General features: G+C 40.1%; 1 protein-coding gene across 1 annotated transcript in view; it reads right to left on the minus strand.

The window, feature by feature from the left end:
* Positions 1–25,029, minus strand: part of SHTN1 (shootin 1) — a 54,046-nt gene that overhangs the window by 23,789 nt on the left and 5,228 nt on the right. Inside the window, exons 2-8 of the mRNA XM_041415557.1 lie at positions 23,546–23,598; positions 17,063–17,123; positions 12,967–13,061; positions 10,625–10,793; positions 8,031–8,128; positions 7,007–7,088; positions 5,960–6,054 (exon numbers count right to left, since the gene is read on the minus strand). Coding sequence (XP_041271491.1) covers positions 5,960–6,054; positions 7,007–7,088; positions 8,031–8,128; positions 10,625–10,793; positions 12,967–13,053 — 531 coding nt within the window. The 5' untranslated portion in view covers positions 13,054–13,061; positions 17,063–17,123; positions 23,546–23,598. The remainder of the gene's footprint in view (positions 1–5,959; positions 6,055–7,006; positions 7,089–8,030; positions 8,129–10,624; positions 10,794–12,966; positions 13,062–17,062; positions 17,124–23,545; positions 23,599–25,029) is intronic.

Raw genomic sequence — 25,029 nt, forward strand, 5'->3', positions numbered from 1 at the left:
CACCCATTGTTGTGCACACCAGTTATGTATCTTCCTCTCCCTGAGTTTACAAAGAGAAGCTGCAAAGTACAGGAAATCTGGGAGCTGGCCACTTTCCATCAGAGTCTTCATAAGAGCTGGGAAGGTGGGAAGAAGGGGGTGAAAATAATAGAAGGTTTTCGCTCGACCTCAGTGAGGCCACAGCTCATTCTCTGCTCTGGGCCCTTACCCAACACAGCGTTCACTGCAGCTGTTTTTTGTTTACAGCAGGGCTGAAAAAGGAATTCTTCCTCATTAAAAAAGTTAGAAAGCAACTCTGTTAGTGTCAAATCCCTGGGAACACCAAGCCTTGTTCAAGTAAGGTTCAGGATAAAACTGGTTACTTTCCAACCAACCCTTCTTGCAAAAACAATGGAGCAAAACAATGACAAAGGCAATTCTTTAATATCCATGTGTGGCTACACTTCCATCTATACATCCTTTGGGTATTTGAGCAAGAAACCTTTGTCTTAGTTACAGTTTAAGGGAGAAAAATGTCCCAGTACAGCAGGTGTTGTTCTAATAAGGTAATCAGTGGTTGCATAAAGTAAAATAAAAATCAGTGGCATGCTGTCCATTATATATAGAGTGAAAAAAGGTAAGTAGCAAGGCAGAGTCAAACTTGGGAAGTGTCAAACAGAAGAGAAGATCACTCAGCTGAGCAGCTGGTCCTTTTTTCAATCCTCAGCAGCACTGCCCCATCCCCTCCACAACCTAGTGAGGAATCAGTGAGTCACAGAGGGGTTACCCATTCACATCTGTCACAGGAGCTGATGCCTTTTGCATTATGTGTACCCCAAAGCCTTACAGCTTGTGTTCAGAACCTCAACTAAGTCCCAAGAGAGGTAGGATCAAGGCATTTGTATCTCCCCAAAAGAAGAGGCTGTTTGAAGTATTTTATGTGATGCGGAGAACAGAGCGATCATGTCTAATTATGGCTTGACAGCCACTAAGTGGCTCTAAAATTAGGATTAAAATACAACTCCAGGTATGGTTTTCAGTTCAATGGCTAATCAGGAAAAGAAACCCAAAAAACTGCTGTAGTGGAGTCAAAAGTCTAATCTAGTTGTATTAAGTGAGCAGTGTGACCATGAAAAAGGACATATGTGTAATATGGACAGCCAAGAGTCACTCATAGATGGTTCATAATATTTCTGACCAATAAAGATAAAATCCAGTTGATTTTAGTTACCTGGCTAATTGCCAGACAGCCTCTGAAGGGACTGTTTTGAAAGAGCTACAAGCTGCAGCATTTGTAAGTTTGTAAGTTTTGTGGCTCAAAAGAAGAAGTCTAATTCAGTCAGAATGGGAGAACTGGAGTAGATGAGTTAAGCCTGTTTTTTGTCCCTTGTTTGCTTCTCACCACAGAGGTGCTTGGAGCATGTACTTTTGAGTGTGAGCAGACGGTACTCCCATCAACAATGTGACTTCCTTAAAAACAGAGCATTATTTATTTTACCAGCCTGCTCTCTACATAAGGGTTTCTCAAACTACAGCACTCATTCTTCACTTATGAGGCATAACTGCACAAAATACAAGGGAAATGTAATCTCTATTGTTATTTTTTTCTTAAATTCCTGCAGTTTTCTTTTTGTCACGGTAGAAGCATAGTGATACATTCTATAATGCTCACAGCCTTACAGCATTTAGACACCATCTAACAGATTCAGAAGTAGATAACACACCACATGAAAAAGGAGGAAACATCTTCAAAACATCTTCACTTTTTTTCCCCCATAGACTAATTGCCTGAACAAAAAGAGATGGTGGCAGGGGAAGAAAGAGACCAAAGAGTTTCCTAGAGCATACATCTGTTACCATTCCCCAAGCCTCTTCCCAGGAAAAAGCCTGATGAAACAAATTAGAATTACATCATGCTTCAAGTGGTAACATCCAAGCTCAGGAGAATTCAAGTACTAACTACTTATGTCTCTTTAATTATTAATCCAGTTCAGTCAGCTGGACTGCAAATTAATTATCTTCAGATACCAGTTGCAGTTGAACTATCCTGGGTAAAGCACAGAGAGTGGCACTTGCAAGCATGGAGTTGCTTCTCCAGCGCTGGTTTTGCAGATGTAGTATGTTAATACAAAGGTCCTCACAAATTAACCAGTGGAGCTGCTTCTCCAGTGCTGGTTTTGCAGTATCCACTCACAGATGTAGTATGTTAATACAAAGGTCCTCACAAATTAACCAAAAGGTTACAAATGCATCTCGGGAAGAGGTCTTTGGGAGCTCATGTCATCAAGATAACCAAACCATTGCATTCAACTCACGAGCAGTGCAGGCACCTGCTAAGGGTGACAATGGTTTTCCCCAAGTTGACATCCACCTTTCATCTTTCACATGGGAAGATTCAGTCCCAAACTAAGTAAAGCCAGCTGTGCACTGGCCCAGGTATGGGATGCAGGAACTTTAAGGAAAACAAGTTAAATACACATATTTTGGTGTGCAGTAGTTACTTAAAAGCACAAACAGCTGTAGGATGGTGTAAGCACTAAGGAGGGAAAGTCAACGAAAAGATGAACGATGCACATTAGAGATTCATGGAATTGTTTTAATTCATCTGGGTCATATTTCCTCTGAATGCAGCCTTTCAACTTCTTAACTGCCAACTATTTTACAGGTTATCATAAACACTTGGGAAACCCTTCTTTTCTTTCTCCAGTTGTGCATTTTGAGCACAAAGCCTGCACGAGCCTCAGAAGTGAAAGGAACCCCAACAAACTGCTCAAGAGTTTGACACTTCATTTCTATTTGTCCAAAATACAGAGGGCAGGGAAACAATCAGCTCAATGTCAACTTTGAGAGCACACTACTTCTTCTTCATGAGGTTTCCAGAGCACTTCAGGTGCAGGGATTATCTCTCCACCAGCATACACTAATAATAAACTGTTCACTTCAGCTGGTTTTGGCTGGAAGAGTTCATTTTCTTCAGTAGCTGGTATGGGGTTGCGTTCTGGATTTGTGCTGAAAACAGTACTGATAACAGCAAGATACTTTCATTATTGCTGAGCAGTGCTTGCATGGAGTCAAGGCCTTTTCTGCTCCTTATTCTACCCCACAGTGAGTGAGCTGGGGGTGCACAAGGAGCTGGGAGGGGACACAGCCAGGACAGCTGAGCCCAACTGCCCACAGGAATAGTCCAGACCATGTGGCACCATGCTCTGCATGTAAAGCTGGGGGAAGAAGAAGGAAGAGGGGGACACTCAGAGTGATGGTGTTTGTCTTCCCAAGTGGCTGTTTTACCTAATGGAGCTTGGCTTTCCTGGAGAAGGCTGAGCATGTCTGCGCATGGGAAGCAGTGCATGAATTTCTTGTTTTGCTTTGCTTTTGGGTGCAGATTTAGCTTTACTTAGGAAACTGTCTTTATCCCAACCTATGAGTTTTCTCATTTTTAACTTCCAATTTGTTCCCCCATCCTACCTGGGGAAGGTGAGCAGGTGGCTGTGTGGGGCTGAGTCGCCAAGCTGGGCTTAAACCCCAACATCACTTTACAAAATATTGTTGCAAGGCAGGATGTATGTTTAATAAACAACTTATGCAAGATTATTTTGTTAAACTCAGGAGATTTCTGCATGGCTAAGAGTTTCAATTTGCTTCTCACACTGTGTTCTTCCCCTTTTGGCTTGCTTTGGCTGCATGTACTGCATTTTGCTCATCCTTGTGGGAGAGTGCTTTTCAGGGCTACCTCTATATTATTGCAATGGCCTTCAAGATACTCTCTGCCTTCCTTTGTTTTCTTATAAACTGCTTCACAAACAGCTGAGAGATCTTCAAGTGTCTCTTAAAACCTGACACTAGAATTCTGGTTAAGCTTGCCAAGATTCCTGTGTTAACAACCCTGTTTTATTCAGGTAGGTACAGACTTTTCCATGCCTCCGCCCCTTACACACTCTATTTATTTAGTTCTTTTATGCAGATTCCTGTACCTTTCACAATGGATTGTGACTCACTTCAAAACCTTTCTCCTTTTCCTTCCCCCTCTCCACACCACAGCTGACAATATTTACTCAGTTTCTTTAGAACCTCTAAAGAGCATGAATTCTAATGTTTGAAGTTGGATCACTTTTGATTAATTAAATATATATTATGGTAGTGCCAGCAGCATGACTATAATTAAAGCTGTATTGGGCTTTTTTTTTTTATTTTAATCAAAAGCTCCGATTTTCAAGCATTCCCTCACTCCTATATGTGCCTGCTCCCTCCATGTCTCTCCTTTCCCCCATCTGTGCTCGCTTCTGCACAAACGCTCACCTGCCCTTCCCTCTCACACCTGCACTTCCCAAGTGCTCCTGCTCTGGGCAGAATCCTCCTCATCTGTCAGAAGGGCAGGAGGCCAAGGGCACCCCTTTGAAAAGCAGCCCCTCCCAGGGCAGCTGTAATGCAAACACAGAAGATGAATCCATGCCATGGAGAAAGGGAAAGGGCTGAGTCTGAATGCATGGGCTGACCACACCATGAAGGCAAACTTAAGTTGCTTCAGCCCCTTGGACAGACAACGTGCCCAGCACCACACAGGCACCTCCACAGGCTGTAGTTCTGAATTTTACTGAGCTAAAACACACATCTGGCTGTTTGAGACATCACAAACACTAACACAAAACACTAAAATGTGCCATTTTTCAGCTGCAGTGACAGCCACATTACTTGGAGCCTTTTTCCTTTCTCCATGCGCTCCAAACAAATCAAGAACGAAGCACTGCACATGCAGTGTTGCCCTTTATTCAAAGCTCTTCCTTCTGTTGACACTGCACAGTTTATCACAACCAAATACTGTGGCTTTTGCAAAATCCAAGCAAAAATCCTGCAGAAATTTTGAGGTTTAAAAGAAACATTTTAAAGAGACAGAGAAAACAGGCTAATGAAAGCAGGCAGAAAATCCCCGAACATCTTTAGCACAATCCAAACACAGCTATTGCAAGCACATCCTAGAAAACTTAGCTCTCCAAACACAGCTGTGACCTTGCAGCACGATCCCTGTGAGAGGAAGCTGACACAGCCTCACTGGAGCAGAAAGCTGTGTGCTGTGGATGCAGTTGTGGCCAGAGCCTGTCTAATGCCTCAGGTCACTCAAGGGACACCACCAGTGGGAAACTAGGCCAATGAGAGCAGGTTTTTAAAGTAATTTTAAATATTGGTTCCCCAAACATGAATCAGCAATGCCTTTGTTGTCATAGGGACATGTATTTTAAGAACTGTTGTAAAAATCTTTCTGAGCAGCACAATACCACAGGAAGACAAACAGGTACAGAAAGGGAAGAATAACACAGGCCTGAATTTCATTGTTGTAGTGATTCCATTTTGGATAAGGGAATTTTAAATGAAAACCTTCAAGTGAACAGCTACTCTGACAGTCTGCACCAGCAGGGGCCCATATTCTGGAAGAGGCAACAACTAAATAATGGCTAAACCCAAGAAATAGTTGTTTGCAAATAATCAGCATTTCTTTGGCATTGTACCTAAGTTGCCTGTCAGCTCGTTAGTCAACTACTTTCAATATAATCTTTCAAAATGTGTCCCTAAATTGATACTGTGGTTTTCAACACCTTTTTTAGGAGTCCACATGTTTTTAAGGGAAAAAAAACCCAGTGCTTCAAATTATATCACTAGAAAGACAGCTAATCCCTCACAGTTCCAACCACTACATATTCCACATTGGGATGTAGTAGCAAACTAAGCCCATGATAAATTTAAAGCCTTGCCTTGAAAGGGGACATAGATAAGTCTGCATGAATAATTCCAAAGTGCTTGTTGAAACAGTAAACTCGTTTTTATGGATGAAATACAGATGTTACCTAAGTAGTATCTGGGGCTGGACGAGAGCTGGGAATTTACATCAAGTCATCCAAGCTGGTAAGGTTTTGCCCACTTGCAATGTCTTAATTTGCATGTATTAAGACATTTGTGAAATGTCTTAATTTTTCCCTTGACTACTCACCTCCTGTGCAAATGACTCTGCCTTCTTCCGCAGGTTCTTTTCCAGCTCAAAGTTTTCATGAAGCTCTTCATATTCCTCTACTGCCAGCACAGACACTGTGTATATGAATTAAATAAGATCAGAAGGAAAAGTGGAACAGATCAAAAGAAGAAGTACTGTTTGATTTTCCCAGACAAGCTGCTATTCCCTAGTACCATGGATCCCTGACTGACAGCATGACCTAGTTTTACATTTCCATATACAATTTTCTTTGCAGTATTTGTCCTAAACCTGGAGAAAGCTTACAGGATATGCCCTACTATATCTCAGCTCCTTCAGGAAAATGGGAAACATCCAATGAGGCTATTTACCAAACAATTTTTAATTTTTTAGGGCTTAGTAAGCAACAAGAGGAAAAGGCAGAGTAATCTAAAACCTAAAACTTTTCCCTCTCCTCTTAAACGTCTTTGGAATCAACTATTACTCATGTAGAAGCATGCACCTTCATTAGGCAGAAGCTTTCCTTTTTTGAGCTATATCTCTTTTTAGTCTTTCCCTGCCCTGGTTTTACCTCTCTTCTCTTTCTCTTTCGTGATTTTCTTCCATAATTTGGAAATCTTATTTCTCACATTCTAGCACTCCTGCCTTTTTCTCATAATCCTCTGAACATAAAACAAGTTGCTCCCAAGACCTTAGACATACAAAATCAGAAGTTGCATCCCAACAAAAAGGAAGACTGGTGTAATGATTTAGGAAAGCAGGAGATTAAATTCAAACCCCATCTCTGTGAAGGACTGTGCCCCTGCCCTCGTTTCCCCTTGTTTCACACAGGAAAAGGTTTCCATATTCTCACATAACACCTGCTATTCACATTGTCACATTTTCCTGGAGTACAGAGAGTCTGGAACAGTCCATGAGCTGATACAGCACCTGCAGCAATCAGGTCAAGTGTCAGATCTGGACCACAGTCACAGCACTGTAACCTACTCTTTGTACTGCAGCAAAAAAGCTCTGCAGCTTCTGCAAAGGATGCAGCAAACTCTTGGAGAACCTGCTGAGACTACACACCTCTGTTACATTTCTCCAACAGTTTTTGTTGCTTATTAACTTCAGTCGTCAAAACAGCCTTTTCTTCTTTCAACTTATTTACCTAGAAAAGTACAAAGAACACAAGAGCATTTCAGTTAATGGCACAAGGCACACAGCACATACATAATTCAAGCAGTATTTTGCTGTCAGTAGCTCTGTTTCCTAGGTTTGCCTTGATCCAGTGGGATGCAAAGCATTTTTACCCCCACCTTACAGATGTTGTAACAGATGCCATAAAAGGGTTATGAATTAACCCTCCCATGGCACATTCCAGCCACAGCTGCAAATACATGATCTTTGGAACATTTCAGGATAAGGTGCCATAGCACCTGGTTGGAAAGTTACTTGACTGCTTGCATTTTGATATAGTCAGACCCCTGTTCTGTTTGGTTTTTGGTTTTTTTTTCCCTGTGCTCTGTTGGGTGTCCAAGTGCTGTCAGCTGTGTCTTTCTGAATGCAAGTGCTGCATAGACAGGACTATGTTCTCATTCGCATCAGTACATGGTTTTATCCAGTTTTCAAGCAGGAATGAAACTCTGCTGGCTTGAAAAGTCAATTTGCTGGTCTAACTATCATGACATGGCAATGCCAATGGCTGAACTTAAGGATACACTCAATGAAGTAGCACCAGTGATTAAACTGTGTGTCCTACAAAAGTATTTCTTACACATCTGTGGGTTTAAGGAAATAAAAAAAAAACAACCTGCAGGCTGTGATGGGTGAGGGGCTGTCAGGAAGGGGAGGTGACAGTTGTAATATGGGCTTTAGAACAGATCAAACAGGTAAGGAGGAGTCATGTGCCAGCCACAGTGGCGGACTGGACTGTGATGCAGAGGGTCCCTTCCAGGGACATGCCCTAAGTGATCCATCACTGGCAGGACTTGAGATTAAACAGTATTCAATTAGCTTCACAACTGAGTGTTTTTAGCAAAATAAGCTAAAAGCTACAGAAAGGACAGCCTCCAGGCTAACATGGTCTCGCCTTCCATGGTACAATACATACTTCTTCAATTACTTCTGCAAGTTTGCACCTCAGGTTTTCCAGTTCAATGGCCAAGGTCTTCTTTTCCTCATGAACAGATACGATTTGATCTCGCAGCTCTACGGTTTGAGGAAGGAAATGAAGAATATATTTTATTTGAAAAACAACAACAAAGGAAATGTCACAGCAATGCAAGTACAGCTGAGTATGAAACACCTGAACTACGTATCAAGCACCAGTTGTAATCTGGGAACAGCCTCAATAATTTATGAGCTTTGCACAAGTGTCAAGTAACAGATCTATAACTGGGTCACAGTTTCAGATTTACTCTGTTGAGGTAAGCTCGTTCAGTCCTGCTGTCTTTATTTGCATTTTGAATGATTCATTTCCTGCTATAACGGGGCCAATCCTGCCACTACAGAGGGTCCTCAGTCCTGCTCTTGAGACTGTCACATCACAGAGACTCTGGTATGGAGGCAAGAGAAAGCAATTTTTAAGAACCATCCTTTAAAACAAATTAATGCACTTCAATTCTTTTTGAACGACCGTGAGTTCTTGTCACAAGGGAAATAAACAACAGGCAGTTAATACTTGGGAGGTTTTCACAGAAGAAATTGTCCTGAACAGCTGCCAATTTATAGCCTTTGTAACATTATGTGAACAGAGTCAGAATATAACCTTTACTGATGGAAGAGCTAATGCTTGTAATTTTCCCCTCAGAATTTTTGTTCCTTAATTATTAAAATATGAAATAAATTAAATTCACAATGGAATAAAACATTTGATTATAATCACTTCTTAACAGGAGATCAGTTTGCATACATAATATATCAAGGTTTAGGTTAACATAAAATCACCACAAAAATCAAAATTTATTGATATATATTAGCTTTCAGTAAGTGCTCTCATTCCCCACCTGCTTCCAGTATTTCACAGCACTGCTGTTCATTGAATACCAGCCACGAGTTGAGAAAATTGTGGCTAATCAACTGCAGATGATGATGATGACATGCTGGATGTCATTCTGCTAAGTCTCACATCTTGAAAATGTCCATTCTACACCAGCATCCCCCCTCCCAGCTCTGGAGCCTCAGATTTATTGTCCTCTAAATTAAAAGCATACACTTTCTAAAGTAAATAAAAAGACCTGTTTTCTCAGAAGATTCTTGATACACATTGTCCATTTTATGGATCTGTGCTCTCCAGAGAAATTAACGGGGGGAAAAAGTGTCACTGAAATATATGGGACTTGGATTAATTCTGGTTTTACAATGCATACATCAACCTCACTATGCAGAGAAGAAATCATATCCACATACCACACTGAGCCTCAGATTTTACTACCTTATTTGTGTATCCTTACAGAAAAGTGGTGGGAGGGAAGGAATCATTCCAAGAAACATCCAATACTTTCTGGAATGGTGAGAAGGCTTAAGGACTTAGAAGATCCCCAAAACAGCACTTTTCGTGCTTTAATGAATTGCTCATCAAGACAGAAAGCAGATAGATCAAAACCTTTCTTCAATATTTCTCTAATTTGACCCTGCTACTCTCCCATCTGATCTGCAGCCAGTGTTTATTCTCTAAATATATTCTTGACACCACTCTCCAGTAAAGGCAGGAGGTATTCCAAAGTCTCATTTCCCATTCAGATGGGTTGCATAGTGTGCATCACACCATTTGCTGTCTTTTCCTACATCTAGAGGATGGAAAACTGATTACAGAAGGGTCCTATGACACCCTATTTCTTCAGTGGGATTGTTTCACAAGCATTTTTACAACACACACCATTTTTCCTCAGTGATACTTTGTTCTACTCCACTGCAGCTATTGCATTCACAAGACAACAATTAACAAGGTCAAACTGAAAGTTCAAAAAAAAAAAAGGAAGCCCTTTTCTTAAGAAGTTAAACACTTAATCTTGTCACAAAATCCAGAATGTTGGCATTCCCCTTTTTTGGACACTACGACACAACAATATAGAAAACCATGATGACTTCATCACAGGGATGAGAAATAAGACTGATTTTGGACAATGGGAATATTAACTGTGTTTCAAAAAAGAACCAGAAATTTCTGAAAAAAAAAAAAAACCCACAGATCTGTCTTATCAATATATTTCCATGTTCTCCAGCTTTGCTGTTTTAACCAGTACAACAGCCTCTTTGGGCTGCTTAACAGGTAATAGCTCTGGAACATGAATGAAGTTTGTGCATACAAAGGTACAGAATGGAAACAGAAATGGAGAGTTCTGTCTGACAAGCTCTGAAATAATGACATTGCAGTTGAAGGTGACCTTGTCCTTCTACTTCACTTTTTTTTTTTAAGGGTTATAGGAAATGTTTCTTTGACTGATTCAGTAGCACTGAACTCTCTTAGCTGGGTAGATCTCATTTTCTTATTGCATTTAATTTCCTCTGCAGGCTGTGTACCACCACCATTCATGCTACACACTACCAGCCCTCCAAGTTCTCAGTCATTCCTGGAAATCCTTTGATTCTGACCACTCCCAGAAGCATGACTTGGAAAAAGACCAGTCTCTGGTCAAACCAACACCGCTGTTCTTCAGATAACTTCTGCCTTGCAGGTGGTGTAGGATCAGCAGCAATGCTCACCTTTTATTTGCTGCTGACAGTGCACAGAATTGCATGATCCAGAGGTAGCTTCTGTATCCGTGGATGACTCATCCTCGTCAATGTTAATCTCTTCAGTGATAATTTCTGGGCCCAGTTTGGCCATACAAAGCATACTAATTCTTTTCAAGGTTTTATTTTCTTTGTTCAGCTGAAAGGTGAGAAGTAGAAACAGTAAGAACCTAGTTAGTCTGTCTTTAAGCTGCTGGGCAACTAAAAAAAAAGTCAACAGTTTTTTGTCCTTTATCATTAAAAGAGCTATCAAACAAAGAAGTCAAAAGTAACATTAGATTAAGTTCCATTCAACATTAGAATGGGCTGAAGATAGGGTGGTTATCCACTTTTTCCTCTGAGACGCTTGAATTCAACATGATGCTTTATCCATGCCTTTTTTTCCTCTCTGGTACTTCTGTTTAATAAAGACTGTGCAGGTTTAAATCAATCAAATCAACTATGAAGCTAACTTAATGCTACACAGGCTTTGTGACAGCTGCTTCAGCTCCTCACCTTTAAACATGTACCAGGAGTCCCAAATGAATGACCTGAGGAAGAGTTTGTGCCCCTGAAAGCTCATCTGGTTTTCCAAGTTGGATCAATTGGTTAAATAAAAATCCTTACCTTCTCCTATATATAAACTACAAATATATATAATAATACATAAACTATAATAATAAATAATTAAAATATACAAACTAGATATTTTATATATAATTACATATTATATAGATATATAAGCTACAAATACTACCACTACTGTATTCCTAGTCACAACAGAATTATCTCAAAATTCTTTGGAGTTATTACTGTAGAGTCAACATACGTAAGATGAGAGGCATCTCATGGACCAGTTCTTTATGGGTCAGAGCATAAGTCAGAAACCACTTTAGGCTGGATGCCTGAGCACATGACTGGTTGGTGGATGGTACAGAAGAGATTCTACATGGCATCTCTGTTTTGATCAAGAAAAACTGGAGTCACTGCAAATGTTTAATTATCATAATTTCTTTCACTGTCCTGCATCCAGACACCCCAGGAGTGTTCAGGTAAATGTTGGGGTGACTGCTCACCCACCAGCCATGTATTCCCAGTGCTCAGGTTCAAGAATGAAACTCAACTTTCCACTAATGACACACCACGTGCCAAAGTCAACAGGAACTTCAGAACTCCAGTATGCACCTTCAAAGAAAACATACACTGTACAGTTCATCTGACCCCAAATTTTCACCTAAGCAATCATCTCTGATTCCCCCTTATCGTCAGCCCTTCAATTATGGGAGATTTGTTCAGGAATTTCTTATCTCCTTCCTAAAGAATGAAAGTGAGCAAGTGGGGAGAGTGGTGTGAGGAGCCCTGCATGGTGCAGACAGCTCACAGACCACCAGCCCCACGGAGCAAAGAGAGTCTTTGAACTGCCCTTGTCCCTGCATTACAGGGAAAGTGCAGAGAAGAAGACAAGTTGCATAAATGTGTTCATTTTCTTACTTATATGCTGATTGTCTATCTTATGAATTCTAATATAGTGTCATTATGCAAACAATTAAGTAAATACCTCCAGAAAGTACATTGCTAATGCATCTAAATTAAAGTGATTTCTTGCTGGTGTGATTTTTACCATATCTAAGGATGTACTTTGGGCAGGGAATGGGGAGGGAGGGGAAAAAAAAAAGAAAAAAAAAAAAAAAAGGCAGTCAGCATTGCTAATGAAATTTGGTTCAAAATTGCTGTAATCCATTTTCTGATGAAGTGGCTCAGATGCATTTTACACAACCAAAAATATATAAGAGAGATAAAAACATTCTTTAATAATAATGCACTTCTGATGAGATGGAATATAGAAAATTACACACTTGCTAAATTCATCAGACTAGACGCAATCAACAGAGCAGTGGAGGTCACCTTTCCCCTGCCCTTGCTTTGCTTTCATAAACAATCACCTGAAATGTAATGCAGTGGTTGACTTTTTCCATTTGATTTAGACACTGAAATGCTCATTATTGTTTTCACACAGAGGAGTTCTAAAACTTATTTTCCATTTAACCTAAATGCATATGAAAACTAGAGATCAGGATGCTGGTCCATGAAAATAGAAATTACATTAAAATGGGGTTTTTTTTCCTTTAAAGGCAGGAATGGTATTTTGCATCTCACATCTGGCTGTTAGTTTTTTACCACTTCCAAACTATTTCACAGCTCCACAAGATTATACAGAAACATATAAGGGTCATGCATACAATTTCAAGTTTTAAATAAATAAATAGATAAACAGGTGAATACATAGATTAAAAAAAAAAAAACAAACCCAGCATCACCATAATTCTTCTCACCTTAGAAGCCAAAGCCTCAGCACTTTCACGGCATGTCTTCTCAATTTCAAGATGGTTCTGAATACAGTTCACTTCCTCAATAACCATGTGAGAAACTAAGGGAAGAGTTCAAAAATTAGTCATTATTTTCCTGAGACTGACACATGCCTCCCATGATCAGAAACAGCACATCTTCTTTTGCTAACTTTCATTGTGAGCATTTCAAACACAGGGAAGTACATACTTAGATAATCTCCACAGACAGGAATTGTTCTGAGCATTGGATATTTGGGTTGTCCCTTTAAGCAATTCTCTCATGCCATGTTTGTAGCTTTAGAGGGGCAACTGCAGAACTGAGCATAAACTTATGGAAGCAGAGGACCAGCAGGAGCCTCCTTGCAAACCTCACTCATCATCTTCATTTCACTAACACTCGAGGAATCAGAAGGACACTTTAGGATAATCCCTTAAGAGATGTATTACAAAGCCCCTTTTCACTTTCTGGTCTGTTTTTCATTCCCAGTCTCTCTGTGCTTGAGCAGACCCTAAAATGAGCACCAATGTCTCACCTACTTCCATTGTTCAGAACACGGATTTCAACACACTCCCAAAATCTTCCCTGAAACCAAGACTGGGCTGTCTGACTGCAGCTGGAACGCATGGCTGTACGTTTGATGTCACAGCTGGAGGAGCAAGTGACACATCTGTCCTCTGCACTTAGAGAATCCCTATTACACTTGTGGGTGCACATCACTCTGCCAAAGACAGGCAAAAGAGTGACCAAGAAGTTCTGGAACAAATCTTGTTTTAGAACATAGGAGACCACTGGGAATCAGAAAGAATTTAAAAGCACAGATACATTTTGGCCTGCAATTCCACTCATCTTCCAGCAGTACATATGTACTTTATGAGTATTAAGTCTTAAGGGACAGGTTTAAGGTTGCACAGGGGAGCAAAGCAGAAAACCCAAGAATAGTTTTCCATTTCTCAGGCTCATTGATGCAATTCCCCCTTGGCTCCTGGCACCCTCATCCAATCCTAAACAGGAGCCTGGACCCTAATTCTGCATGGCACAAATTCCCCCTCAGCCTAATGTCAGGATTTCAATTCTCAGACAGGAACTACTTGCAGCTGAACAACACTTTGGAGCAGGAACAAGGCTGGAAAATACAGTGTAAATACAGAGGAATTTTTTCCTAGTATTTCTTCTCCTTTTCATCAAGATAAGTTTTAAAACCCAGGGATTTTATACCACTGGGTAGAAAACCCTCCTTGCCCTCTTCCAAGAGTTTGATCAAGGACTGAAGAGAGATATTTAAGCCATCTCTGATATACAGAGGTCATCCTAATGACTATAAAACAGGACTTCATGATAGGAAAAAGAAGGTCATTAACAAATGTTATTTGTGCAGCTTTATACTTAACATCAACTGAAGTTTTCGTTACTGAAGTTTTGTTGCTACCAGAGGAAAATACCAACACATTGGTTTGCTGAGTAGCTGCACAAAAGACCCAAAATCTACAAAAAAGAAAGGGCAGGGCAGTGTACTGGTAAATCTTGGTCTAAAACCTATATTCACATGAATCTTCTACCAGCAGTACAACCACATCTCTTTATTTGATTGTCTTTTTATTTCCATTTCTCCTGCTCCAAATGTGTCATACCAGCTGCTACATTTGAGAGACGTACAATACATATAATTTGAGAGAGGAAAAGTTTCAGGCAGTACATCTCCCTGTCTCTTCTGGTTTTATTCTTCTGAGCCCTGGGAGCTTTGAGCAGTGAGATACTTTGGGCTGGATGAGACAGCAGTGGAGATACAGAGCAGCTCTCATTTTACAGAGAGGAATCTAAGGGTCTCAAGCAAGGCTGAAGTTAGGAAACAAGGATCGGGCTCTCATGGCAGAACTAGGGATTACTCTTGGTTCATTTAAACTTAATTAACCTGCAATTATGATTAACTCAGGGGAAAAAAGTCTTTCCAAATTAAATACAAAAAATATATTATTTCCTAAGTCTGTCCAAAGTTCTTATTATGTTAATATTAATATTCATAAAGAAGCACTAAGTGGCCTGAAACATCTCTAACCTTGACAGTTTTTTTCAGGGGTAATAATAATCCGCAGCAAATGCAGGCCAACCAAAAACCACTTAACTAATTAGTAGTTGCAGTCACCGAGAAAACATGAATCAACACTGTTATTACAAGTGGCACATTTGAGTGGCATCTAATTATGACTTGATGAGCACGATACTTGCATTATCAACATTACTACTGCATCCCATCAGGGACTAAAAGCCGCTGATGGCATTGACTGCGAGAAACTCCCCCTCAATGGTACCGCAGCACCCAACAATCTCCTTGGCAGGGGCACCCTCACTAAATGACATGTTAAGCATAATTACTGGTAGACATTGTAAATAAACAGGATTGGAAGTGAAAATTGTACCAAGTGCATAAGACACAATCTGACACATTGGAAGTGGCAGCCTTAATTGAGAGTTTCTTTGACTGCTCAAGATCATTTCAACTGCATTTCTCGGAGGACAGTGATTATAACTGTGGAGACAGACGGCATAATGGTATCAGCACTGCTGACAGAGCAGTGAATTAAATTGTATCTGCTGTTGTGTGAAAGCCTTGATGAGAGGTACAGATCCTTAGTGGTCTTATCATTATAACACAATGGTCATGTTGTCATCAACCTTGCTGGCTCCAATTGAAAAGAAATGATTGTGTGTTGAAGCTTTCCCCCCCACCACCACCTTCTATCTCTTGTGCTCAATAGAACCAATTTTCAGAGAGCTATGAAATCACGCAATAGGGCCTAAAATGCAGCTGCTTGGCATACAAACGGGGCCCCATTAAACTGGAATCACACACAATATGTGTTTATGCCAGGAGAACAAATAGAAGCTGAGTACAGGCCAAGTTTATTCACAGACACAAAGCCAATGTAGCTCTTCATCAATATAATTGCCTTTTATATTGTCGTTTAAATAATGGGCTCTATTATTGCTTTAAAATCCTAATATTCCTGGCATTTTATCACTATGTTTACAAGGTATGTCCTTTAAAAATGTGAAAGGAAGATAAAAGAAACCTATAAAATCTTACAACATCACATATTACCTCAAATTTTAAGTCTTAACTACTTGACATTTTCTGCCACACTCTAGTATTCCTCATATCATAACAAAAACAAAACAGGCAGCCGTTTTTCTAGAAGAACTGTACTTCTTAGAGAACATTCTTGGTTACCTAAGATCATTCAAGGCAGTAGACAATTCCTGTTGATTTCAGATTATCTTCCATAATTGTACCACACGAACTATTATAAAACAGAAGTGAGCAAATTCCTCTTTAACACAGTCACACAAAAGTACAGACCATGTGATTTCCTTCTCCTGCATTAACTTCATCCACATTTCTGATGCTTCATCGTGCAGCTCACTGTACTGGCACAAACCAGATGTAACAGACCACAATCCCATTGTAATTGTCTCTTCTAAGGAGCTATTCCACTAGGATACTTCCACTCCCATTAGATGTGCTTTGTTGCTTCCAGACACCATACAGTTTCAATAGAACCATTACCATAAAAGTGCAAAACTGAATATTGAGGTTCTCACAGCCCAGACGAGGCAGTTTTTGCTCTAAAAAATTAGCAGGTGAGAGCAGTTCATCCTAAAAACCTTTCCTGGTGTGTCTATGCTTAAAGTAATATTACTCCTTCATTAAAAGAATTGCCATTTTTATGGTTATAATTATTAGGAATCTCAGCAACAGCACCAAACCCCACCCACTTCAAGCATGCATCATTCCAAAAGTCACCTGCAGAATCCAGGTGAGATAGAGGCACATTTGCACCACTGCATTTTCACCACATTGCACCTTGAGAATGACTACCCGTGCCAGAGAGTACAAATGCTGTAACAGCATTTATTCTGACTACTGTGGGCAAAGTCTCACTGGATTAGCTCCTTAAACTCAGCTTTCAAGGAGAAACAGCAAGTGGACCTGAATCCCAGCATTCTTAACACTGCTGCAGAGTGTGCAGAACTATGTTCATAATTGTCTACGTCAAGAAAATCCCACTGACATTGTCAGCTTACTTTTCTGAAACTCCTCCAGCTTTTTGACAGCCTCATCTCGTTCTTGCTTGATTTTGTCACACTGTAGGAACAGAGAAAATTGAAATGAAACACTGATCCCAGTTATTTAATTAGCAGTCAGTCACAACATGCAAAATCAACCAAGATCAATTGCCAGCACAATAATGTACAGAAGCCTACCAAAGCATTTCTTTTTCCTTTCAGCCATGTATGATCAATGGAAATTATGCATAAAAAAAATTCATTATTCAGAATACTTCCTAGCCAAACTGGCACACTGTACTTGATTTAGGTTCTGATTCAGAGCTACTCTGAAAATATTTTAAAGAGACACATTATCCAAAACTGGTGTAAGCAGTCATCCATGTAACACCAACAGCAGAACCAATACTTTGCATGTCAAAAATAGGCTTTATGTCTAGCTGCTTTAACACAAACAGACTCAGAAAAGAGGCCTACATTTCTATGCCCACCCTGTGCAGGGAAGCCAATCATCAGGGACATGCTGTTTAATTTCATTACATCATGAGCAACGTTTCAGCTTTGTAGAGAGAAAGGCACTCATTTTCATGCTTTAAGGAGTTCCCACCACCTCAGTTTTATTAATTTTGTGGTTATTGCTAACACTACACAGGCCTGCAATCACTGATCTTATGATGGAACGGGTTCTTCACAAAGAAAGAATAAAACAGATGTGAAATAGAGTTCTCTAAGAAAACCCATTTTGTAAGTAAATGAAAGAACTCAAAGAAATGAGTAAAATTCACAAGAGACACGGTCAGTGATTAACCACAGTGTGAAAAACACATGACCCAGGGGGAAGTATGACTGGCACACAAGGTGCCCTGCACACACATCCTTCCTCACATGCGGCTGGGCGTGTTCACAGCAATAAATCAACCTAAGACCATGAGTTAACTTCTGGAAGAGGTTTGAGCTCCTTACAGTGCAACTCCAATTACAAGGATGCTCACCACTGGAACAGAACTGGCCAAAAAAAAAAAAAAAAAGAAAGAAAGAAACCAGCCCTGAAATGATTTTGCTCGATTTTTGGTTTTTCCACATGAGGAGCCACTTTGAGTTAGCTGGGAAAGGAGCCTGCTGTTAAGAAACAAGAAGGGGGAGAGTCTGATTCAAAGGCAGCAAAATTCAAGAGAACTCTTCTATCAGCTACAGAGGACCTTGGATGAGACCCAAAGAAGGATCTGCTCTCGGGCAAGGTGAGGATGCCACTGCTGCTGGCTCAGGGGCAGCTGATGGCTGTCCATGGGAGCAAAAGGAGCTGCACTCAACAAGCAATCTCTCTTCTCATGGCACTGGGGTGATGAGGCTTCAAGGGACAGGGGCTGAGCAGGGGGACAGGTCAGTCACCAGCTGCTGCAAGGACTGTGAAATGAGGCAGAGCTGCAGAAGGAGCAAAGACATGCTGAGTAAGCAGAGCCAGACGAGGACTCACCATTTCCTGGGGCCCTGTTAAAGAACCTGCAAAGAGAATCTTGCAGAGGAGAGGTGGGGAAGGGAAATCCCTTCACGGATCTTGCTGCTCGCTGCCCTCCCTCCGTTTCCCCAGCAAAAATCTGTGTTACCTTCCTGGCAGAAGTGCAGTCTAAGAGCAGGAGGCAGTGAAAGATGTAGAAGGTGTTTCTGGCTGTTCTGCAGAGCACAGTTCTGCCACAAAAGGGAACTGGTGGGAGCTGCTGCCTCCTTGGGTTTCCCAAGAAAGACCCTGGAGCCACACTCACATATTTCACCCACACATGATTTTTCTGCACACTGCAAGCTTTCAGCCCACTGCACATTAAGTGAGCAATTTAAAAACCAGGAACATTAGCATTTTAAGGATCTCATCTGTTGCCTGTGAAGTCAACAACTTTCCTACTGATGGAAATCTTGATGTAGAGGACATAGCACACTCCCTTATCCCAACAACAGGAAAAACTCCTTTTAAAATCCTCCAGGCAGCAAAACCTCATTTTAAAATCCTCCAGGCAGCAAAACCTCCTTTTAAAATCCTCCAGGCAGCAGGCTGTAAGGCAAAGCAGCTTTCCCTGTGCAGAGAAAGGGGAAGTTAAATGACCTATTCCACTTCACCTCGAGTGCTATTTGCAGAGAGAGCTCCATTTGGACCACGGCAAGCTGACTATTCTCCTCATAACTGCGACATTTCTCTGCACAATCAGGGTCTCTAGGCTTGGGTCTCTGCAGAGCAATTCCTGCTCCCAGTTGCAGTTTTCTCAATACCTTCCTTTTGCTGCTACTGTGCTTCAGAATGAAAGAAGCAGAAGAAAAGAAGAGTGGGAGATTGCTGCCCTTGCTGAAATGATCAATGGAAAGCACTTTGCCTTCTGTCTTGCAATCAGAGCCATGCAAGCAGAGCTGTTACAGGTCCTTCCAAAAATACCCTACTTTATCTCTAAGAATTAGAAAAATTCTTTATTTTCTTTAACTTCTTAAACTGCTTCAAATTTGAAATTTACACAAAAATAAAAAGCCTATAAACTATTTCATAATAAAAAATACTGTCACCCTTTAAAATAAATTGACTTTACCTTTAAAACTGAAAAGCTTAAAAATCAAAATTTAGACGTATGAGCTGCTCATAAAATGCTCCACAAAAATGCTCCACATAAGTCTTAAAAGTTCATAACCATCTCACTTTTCAAAAAGGCAATTTGAGGGATAGACAACAGAATCATTAATGGACACAACTATCACTGTTCCTAAATATTAAAAGGCAAATAGCATAGCATTACTGTAAAATCTACTGTTCATTTTCCACATTCAAGCACATGCAACTGCTGAGGAGAAACAGTTTCCATGTATTTACTAAGCTTCCACTTTTCAGTGTTAAGGGATAGCTCCAAACTAAAGAGTACCCTTGAATAAAAATTAAAAAGTTTTTAGCTCCTGGATTGCCAGTCAATTTTCTTTTTTTAACTTAATTAAGAGTTCTGGCTTCTCTGCAAAGTAAAATAAGCATTTATTCTATTTTATTTAATATATCTAGTATTAGTAATCTAATATTTATACCACCATTATCTCACTTACAAAACCCCAACAATATAAGCAAACAACAGTGCAGTCCTGAACTGGCTACAGGGCACAGTGATAATCTCCTAGCAGTAAAAACACATAGCATCTGAATTTTTAGAAATTAACAGTCCAGTTGCCAAAATTAATTTTGTTAATAACTCTACATATTCTTCATCTTTGCAGGCACAAGTTTAGAAGATTTTTCAATCCCACTCCTTTCAGATTTCAGCCTCCTAGGTAGCCAACACACAATGCAATACTTTAATTTCTAGTTTCTTGTCTATGCTCTACTAACAGGCTTCTTTTTTGCCAACTATTTTGCACATAAGCTCCTACAGACTTCAGCAAAAGGTCTTCAAAGGGCAAAAACAACAGGGAGATTGTTCAGCCCAGATATTAAAATGCAAGAAGTTCACGTAGTAGTCATATAGTCAATTAAACCATTGCTAAGCAACACAAGACACAATTCTTTCCCATTTATACAGATTGTGAAATGTATGCAGATTTGATGCTTGCTCTAAAATTGTGAGTTTGGTGGAGTGCCCAAAAGTATCCAACGACATTTGCAATAGGTAGAGAAACAATGAACGTGTCATCAAGGCAGAATCCCTTTCCCATTCCCACTTGGTGACAAAACATATAATCCACTCCATCCCTGTGCTTTACCAGAGCAAACACCATGAATGATGTATCAGAGATACAGTATTACACCTACTGTTTTGGATAGCTGTCTTGCTTTTTTTTTCCCCCTACTGGCAGCATGACAAAACACTGTCAAAACCAGCGTTCAGAGTAATTTCTGTCTGATTAGCAAGTAGTCAAATATTTATTCATGATCTGACTCTGAATATGTCAGAACTGCATATTAAGTTACCCACATTTGTGTGCAGCTGAACGTTAGTTATCCATTTTTGGGGGGCTGGTATCAATGTTTTGTTGGCTGCATCAATAAAGAAAGGTGACCTAAGAGACGTAATCTACCAATATAATTTTGCCTCCATTGTTCCTAAAAGTATTTAAGAACACTAACAAAAAATGTCTGGGGAAATGTTGTCAGAGACTCCACCAGTGGTCTCCAAATTGGCAGTTTTGCAAGGCAATGAGGAAGAGACACTGTGGATCAAAGATCTTGTGTTTTGCTCCTGAATTTTCATGGTTATTAGCATCCCTTTCAAAGCCGCAATGCTTTGAACAAAGCAAGCCACATGAAAGTCAATTTACTTCCTAATTTTAAGAAAAAATATGGAACTAAGAGCATAAATTTTTGAAAATTAACATTAAATACCTTAAGTTAGCTGCCCATTATCCACTAAGTTCCGTGTGTCTAATGGAAACTAGGACAATTTCTGCATGCACAGCTCATCTTTCAGAGCCATACAAGCACAGCAGTGACTTAGCAAAGTATTCCACCAAGTGTACCAAAAGCACATACACACACACACTGCTATTTAATTCCTCAGTGGTGCTTTCCACACACAGTCTGCAAGTCACCTGCTAAAAAACAAACATCTCATTCTCCTGTCCATGCAATTATGTGACCACAATTGATAGAGGAAGCCATTTGCTGAAATTCACAGTGACAGACAGTGGCAGAAACAGGAACAGAAATCACCCACAACTTCCCAGACGCACAGGCAGAGAAAGTCTGTGCTACATTTTTCCAGCAGCAGGTTTGGTTCTGCAAAGCACGAACAGATACAAAGCAAGAGATGCTAAGGACCTTTAGGATTACTCTGCCCTGCTGTAACACAAGGAATAGGGGATTTTTTGTTGGTTTTCTTGGGTTTTTTTTTTTGTGGAAGAAATGCACTTTAGAGCCTCACACTTAACCACTTGAGTCCAAGCACTTGAACAATGAACTGCTTACACAAGCACACCAATTTACAGGATGGAGTTTTTGGAGGGACAAAACTTGCATAACAACTGAAAATCCAGCCCTGAGCATGTGTTTAACTGATTTGCTCAGCTGGGAATGTAATCCCCATAGGCTCAGGCTTGGGGGATTTTTGGGTGTTATGCAAGAATTCTGCAAAAGTTCAAAGCAGCCTCCAGATGAAACCCATGAAAGTAACTAGAGGTATGCAGCTGTAGGAAAGAAGCCTTGTGACAAAGAGGAGCAAGGAGGCAAGAAGAGCAGAATGGAAAAAAACAACCTCAGAACATCTCATTCCATCTCAATTTCAGAAATAAAATTTTTCATTGAAATGCCCTTTGAAGAAAAAAAAAATTAAATAAAAATGTAGCTCAAAGGAAGTCTCTCCATTCCTCCCTTCCCAAGCTAAACAAAGCTTTGCTGAAGTAACACCAAAGCTGATATGACTTGGGTTCAGGGCAAGCTGGGGAGCCTGTTTTTCATGGGGTGTACACATGTCCTGGCGTGGCACTCCCCACATGTGACAGAAGCCAACAGCCAGCATGGGACAAACTAAAGGAACAGAGCAGTGCAGGGCAGGATGCTGAAATCACTTCCAGGCTGCAAATGGTTTGGAGACTGCAAGAGAAACCTGCTCAGGTGTTGACCATGCTCCTGCATGCCTCAGAGACAGCATTCTGGGCTTGATGGAGTCTTGGTCCAAGTCAGTCTTATTCTCATTTTCTTCTGTGCTTTTCTTCCAAACAGCAAAGAGAGAGGACAGATTTCCTGGGATAAGGTCAGCAGAACAGGAATGCAGCAACAACCAAAGTGAAAAGGACAAGGAGGTGAGAGCATAGGAGGGAATGAAGCACATTGTGCTGACCTCAGTAGAAATACACATACTCTTTGCTGAATCATAAGTGAACATAAGTATCAAATTTTCTTCAACAGTAAGAAAAGAGTTAAGGACAAGGTCTTCTCGACACAGCCTTGAATTGAAACATTTGTAACTAAAAATGACCATTCCAAAATGCTTGCAGAAGAAGCTGAATTAAACCTACATGTCTTGGCAGCTGACAGGGATTTAAAAACCAACACATTTCTTACATGTTCAGCTCACTCATACTGGAGAAAGGAGAATTTTGCTTACAATACAGTGTAGCACTGACTCCCCTGCAATCCTCCCTACCTTCAGAAATCATACTCCTACATTATGAATGTTCAGAAGGTGAGGGAAGCTGCTCTCTTTCTTTTCTTTTCAGTAATTAAGTCCCCTGTGCAAATGAAGTCATAATAAAACAAGACTTAGATCAAAGAGAAACAATTTTATCTGAACACGACTTGGTCCATGCTCCCACTGTTATCACAGGCAAAGCAGCAATCACTTAAAAGATATTTACAGGAACTTTTCTGGAGTGGGACAGCCAGAATAGTTGTGAGAGTTCATTCATTGTTCCATAAAACACATAGGTACAAGTAACACTTATTATTATTAAGTAATAGTGAACTCAAAAAAGCAGTCAATCTGCCACAGCCCACAAGGCATTCTGGTATTTAGCATTTCAGTATTAAATGAATAATTGATTCACACAAACCTCTTCCTTCGTTTTCTTATTTTCTGCTCTAAGCTCTTCATATTCGCCAATAGCTATAAAAGGGGAAAAAAAGAAAAAAGTTAATATAGCAGTACCTCTTCCCAAATTAGCTCTCTATTTGATTAAATTGAAAACTCTTCTGTCTATGCAGACTTCTTAAATAACATGGGTCATAAACTTCATTAATAGCCTATTAATATCCTATGAACTGGATAGCCTTCTAGAATTGAAGCAATTAGAAAGTGTCTGAATAAGATGGTAGCTCCCAAAACAATCAATTTTTGATCAATGTAGAGTTAAACAATCTTATTGATTGAGTTCAAAAATTACAAGGTGGATATACTGGTTTGCAGTGACCATTTTAAACCACACTGGCTCAGGTTACAGATCAATCCTAGAAAGAATGGTTGGTGCAATAAATGGGTACCTGCAGAGCAGCTGATCACCAGTAAAACCAGGATCTCCCATCCATCCCTTTACTTTGTCCCCACTTCTCCTTATGTACCCAAAATTCCATGCCCAAGAAGCAGGAAAAACAAACAACAAAACAACAAAACAACAAAAACCAACAAAAAACCAACAGGTAGATGAACAAACAAAAACCCACACTGGTGAAACAACATATTTCCTACACAGGAGTACAAAGGCTGTGCCTCTTGGTCACTTGCTCCACTGCCAAGCTGTTTCCTGTTCCCTTCAGGAAAATAAGGAAAGAGGCTTCTACCATTCAGATGCAAGAAAAGGAATGCAAACTGCACCAACAGATGCAATTCAAGTTTCTTCATACTTGAAAACTGCTCCTGTTTGCTCACCTTTAAGGCAAAGTCATTCTTGACATTCAATACTTGACAAATGACTGAAAAATGTAAATACAGATTTGCTCCACCCTCGACAGCTCTCTTCACATGCCCCATGAACAGAACTCTGACTCATTAGCCCTGAAGGAGAAAATAACAGAATATTCTGGGCTATAGCTCTTAACCCACCCAAATACTCTCAGCCAAGCCTGTTTGTTCTTACAGTAAAAGAGTAAAACCCCAAAGTAGCCAACATGAGTGAACACAGCATGTTCCCCACAACTCACTTATTCACCAACTAGTCATTCCACAGCTCAGCTGGCCAGAAGGGACTGTCCTGGAAACATATCAATACCTTTTACCAGTATTAAATTAAGCAGGTAACTTTGTATGCAGAAGATCCTTTAATTTGTCTTTTGATTTTCAGTTCTGAACCTGTGTCTCGTGAATCTGAATTTGCCAGCAAAATGTAAGTATTATCTAAATTAGATGTTTTAAATATTAGGTACTTACTATGGGTGAATAGGACTTATTACTAAAACAAGGCCATAAGGGTTAAAGTATATAATCACTATAATTCACAATGAACAACAGGAAAGACACCTTCATTTACAAAGAGTGTGGTGGTGACTCTTCCTACTCTTTTTATTAAAAACTTAATCAACCCCTTTCCTAAAGCTGCATATA

The sequence above is a fragment of the Onychostruthus taczanowskii genome, unplaced genomic scaffold, assembly GCF_017590055.1.
Source record: "Onychostruthus taczanowskii isolate IOZ18803 unplaced genomic scaffold, ASM1759005v1 scaffold5, whole genome shotgun sequence".
Taxonomy (NCBI): domain Eukaryota; kingdom Metazoa; phylum Chordata; class Aves; order Passeriformes; family Passeridae; genus Onychostruthus; species Onychostruthus taczanowskii.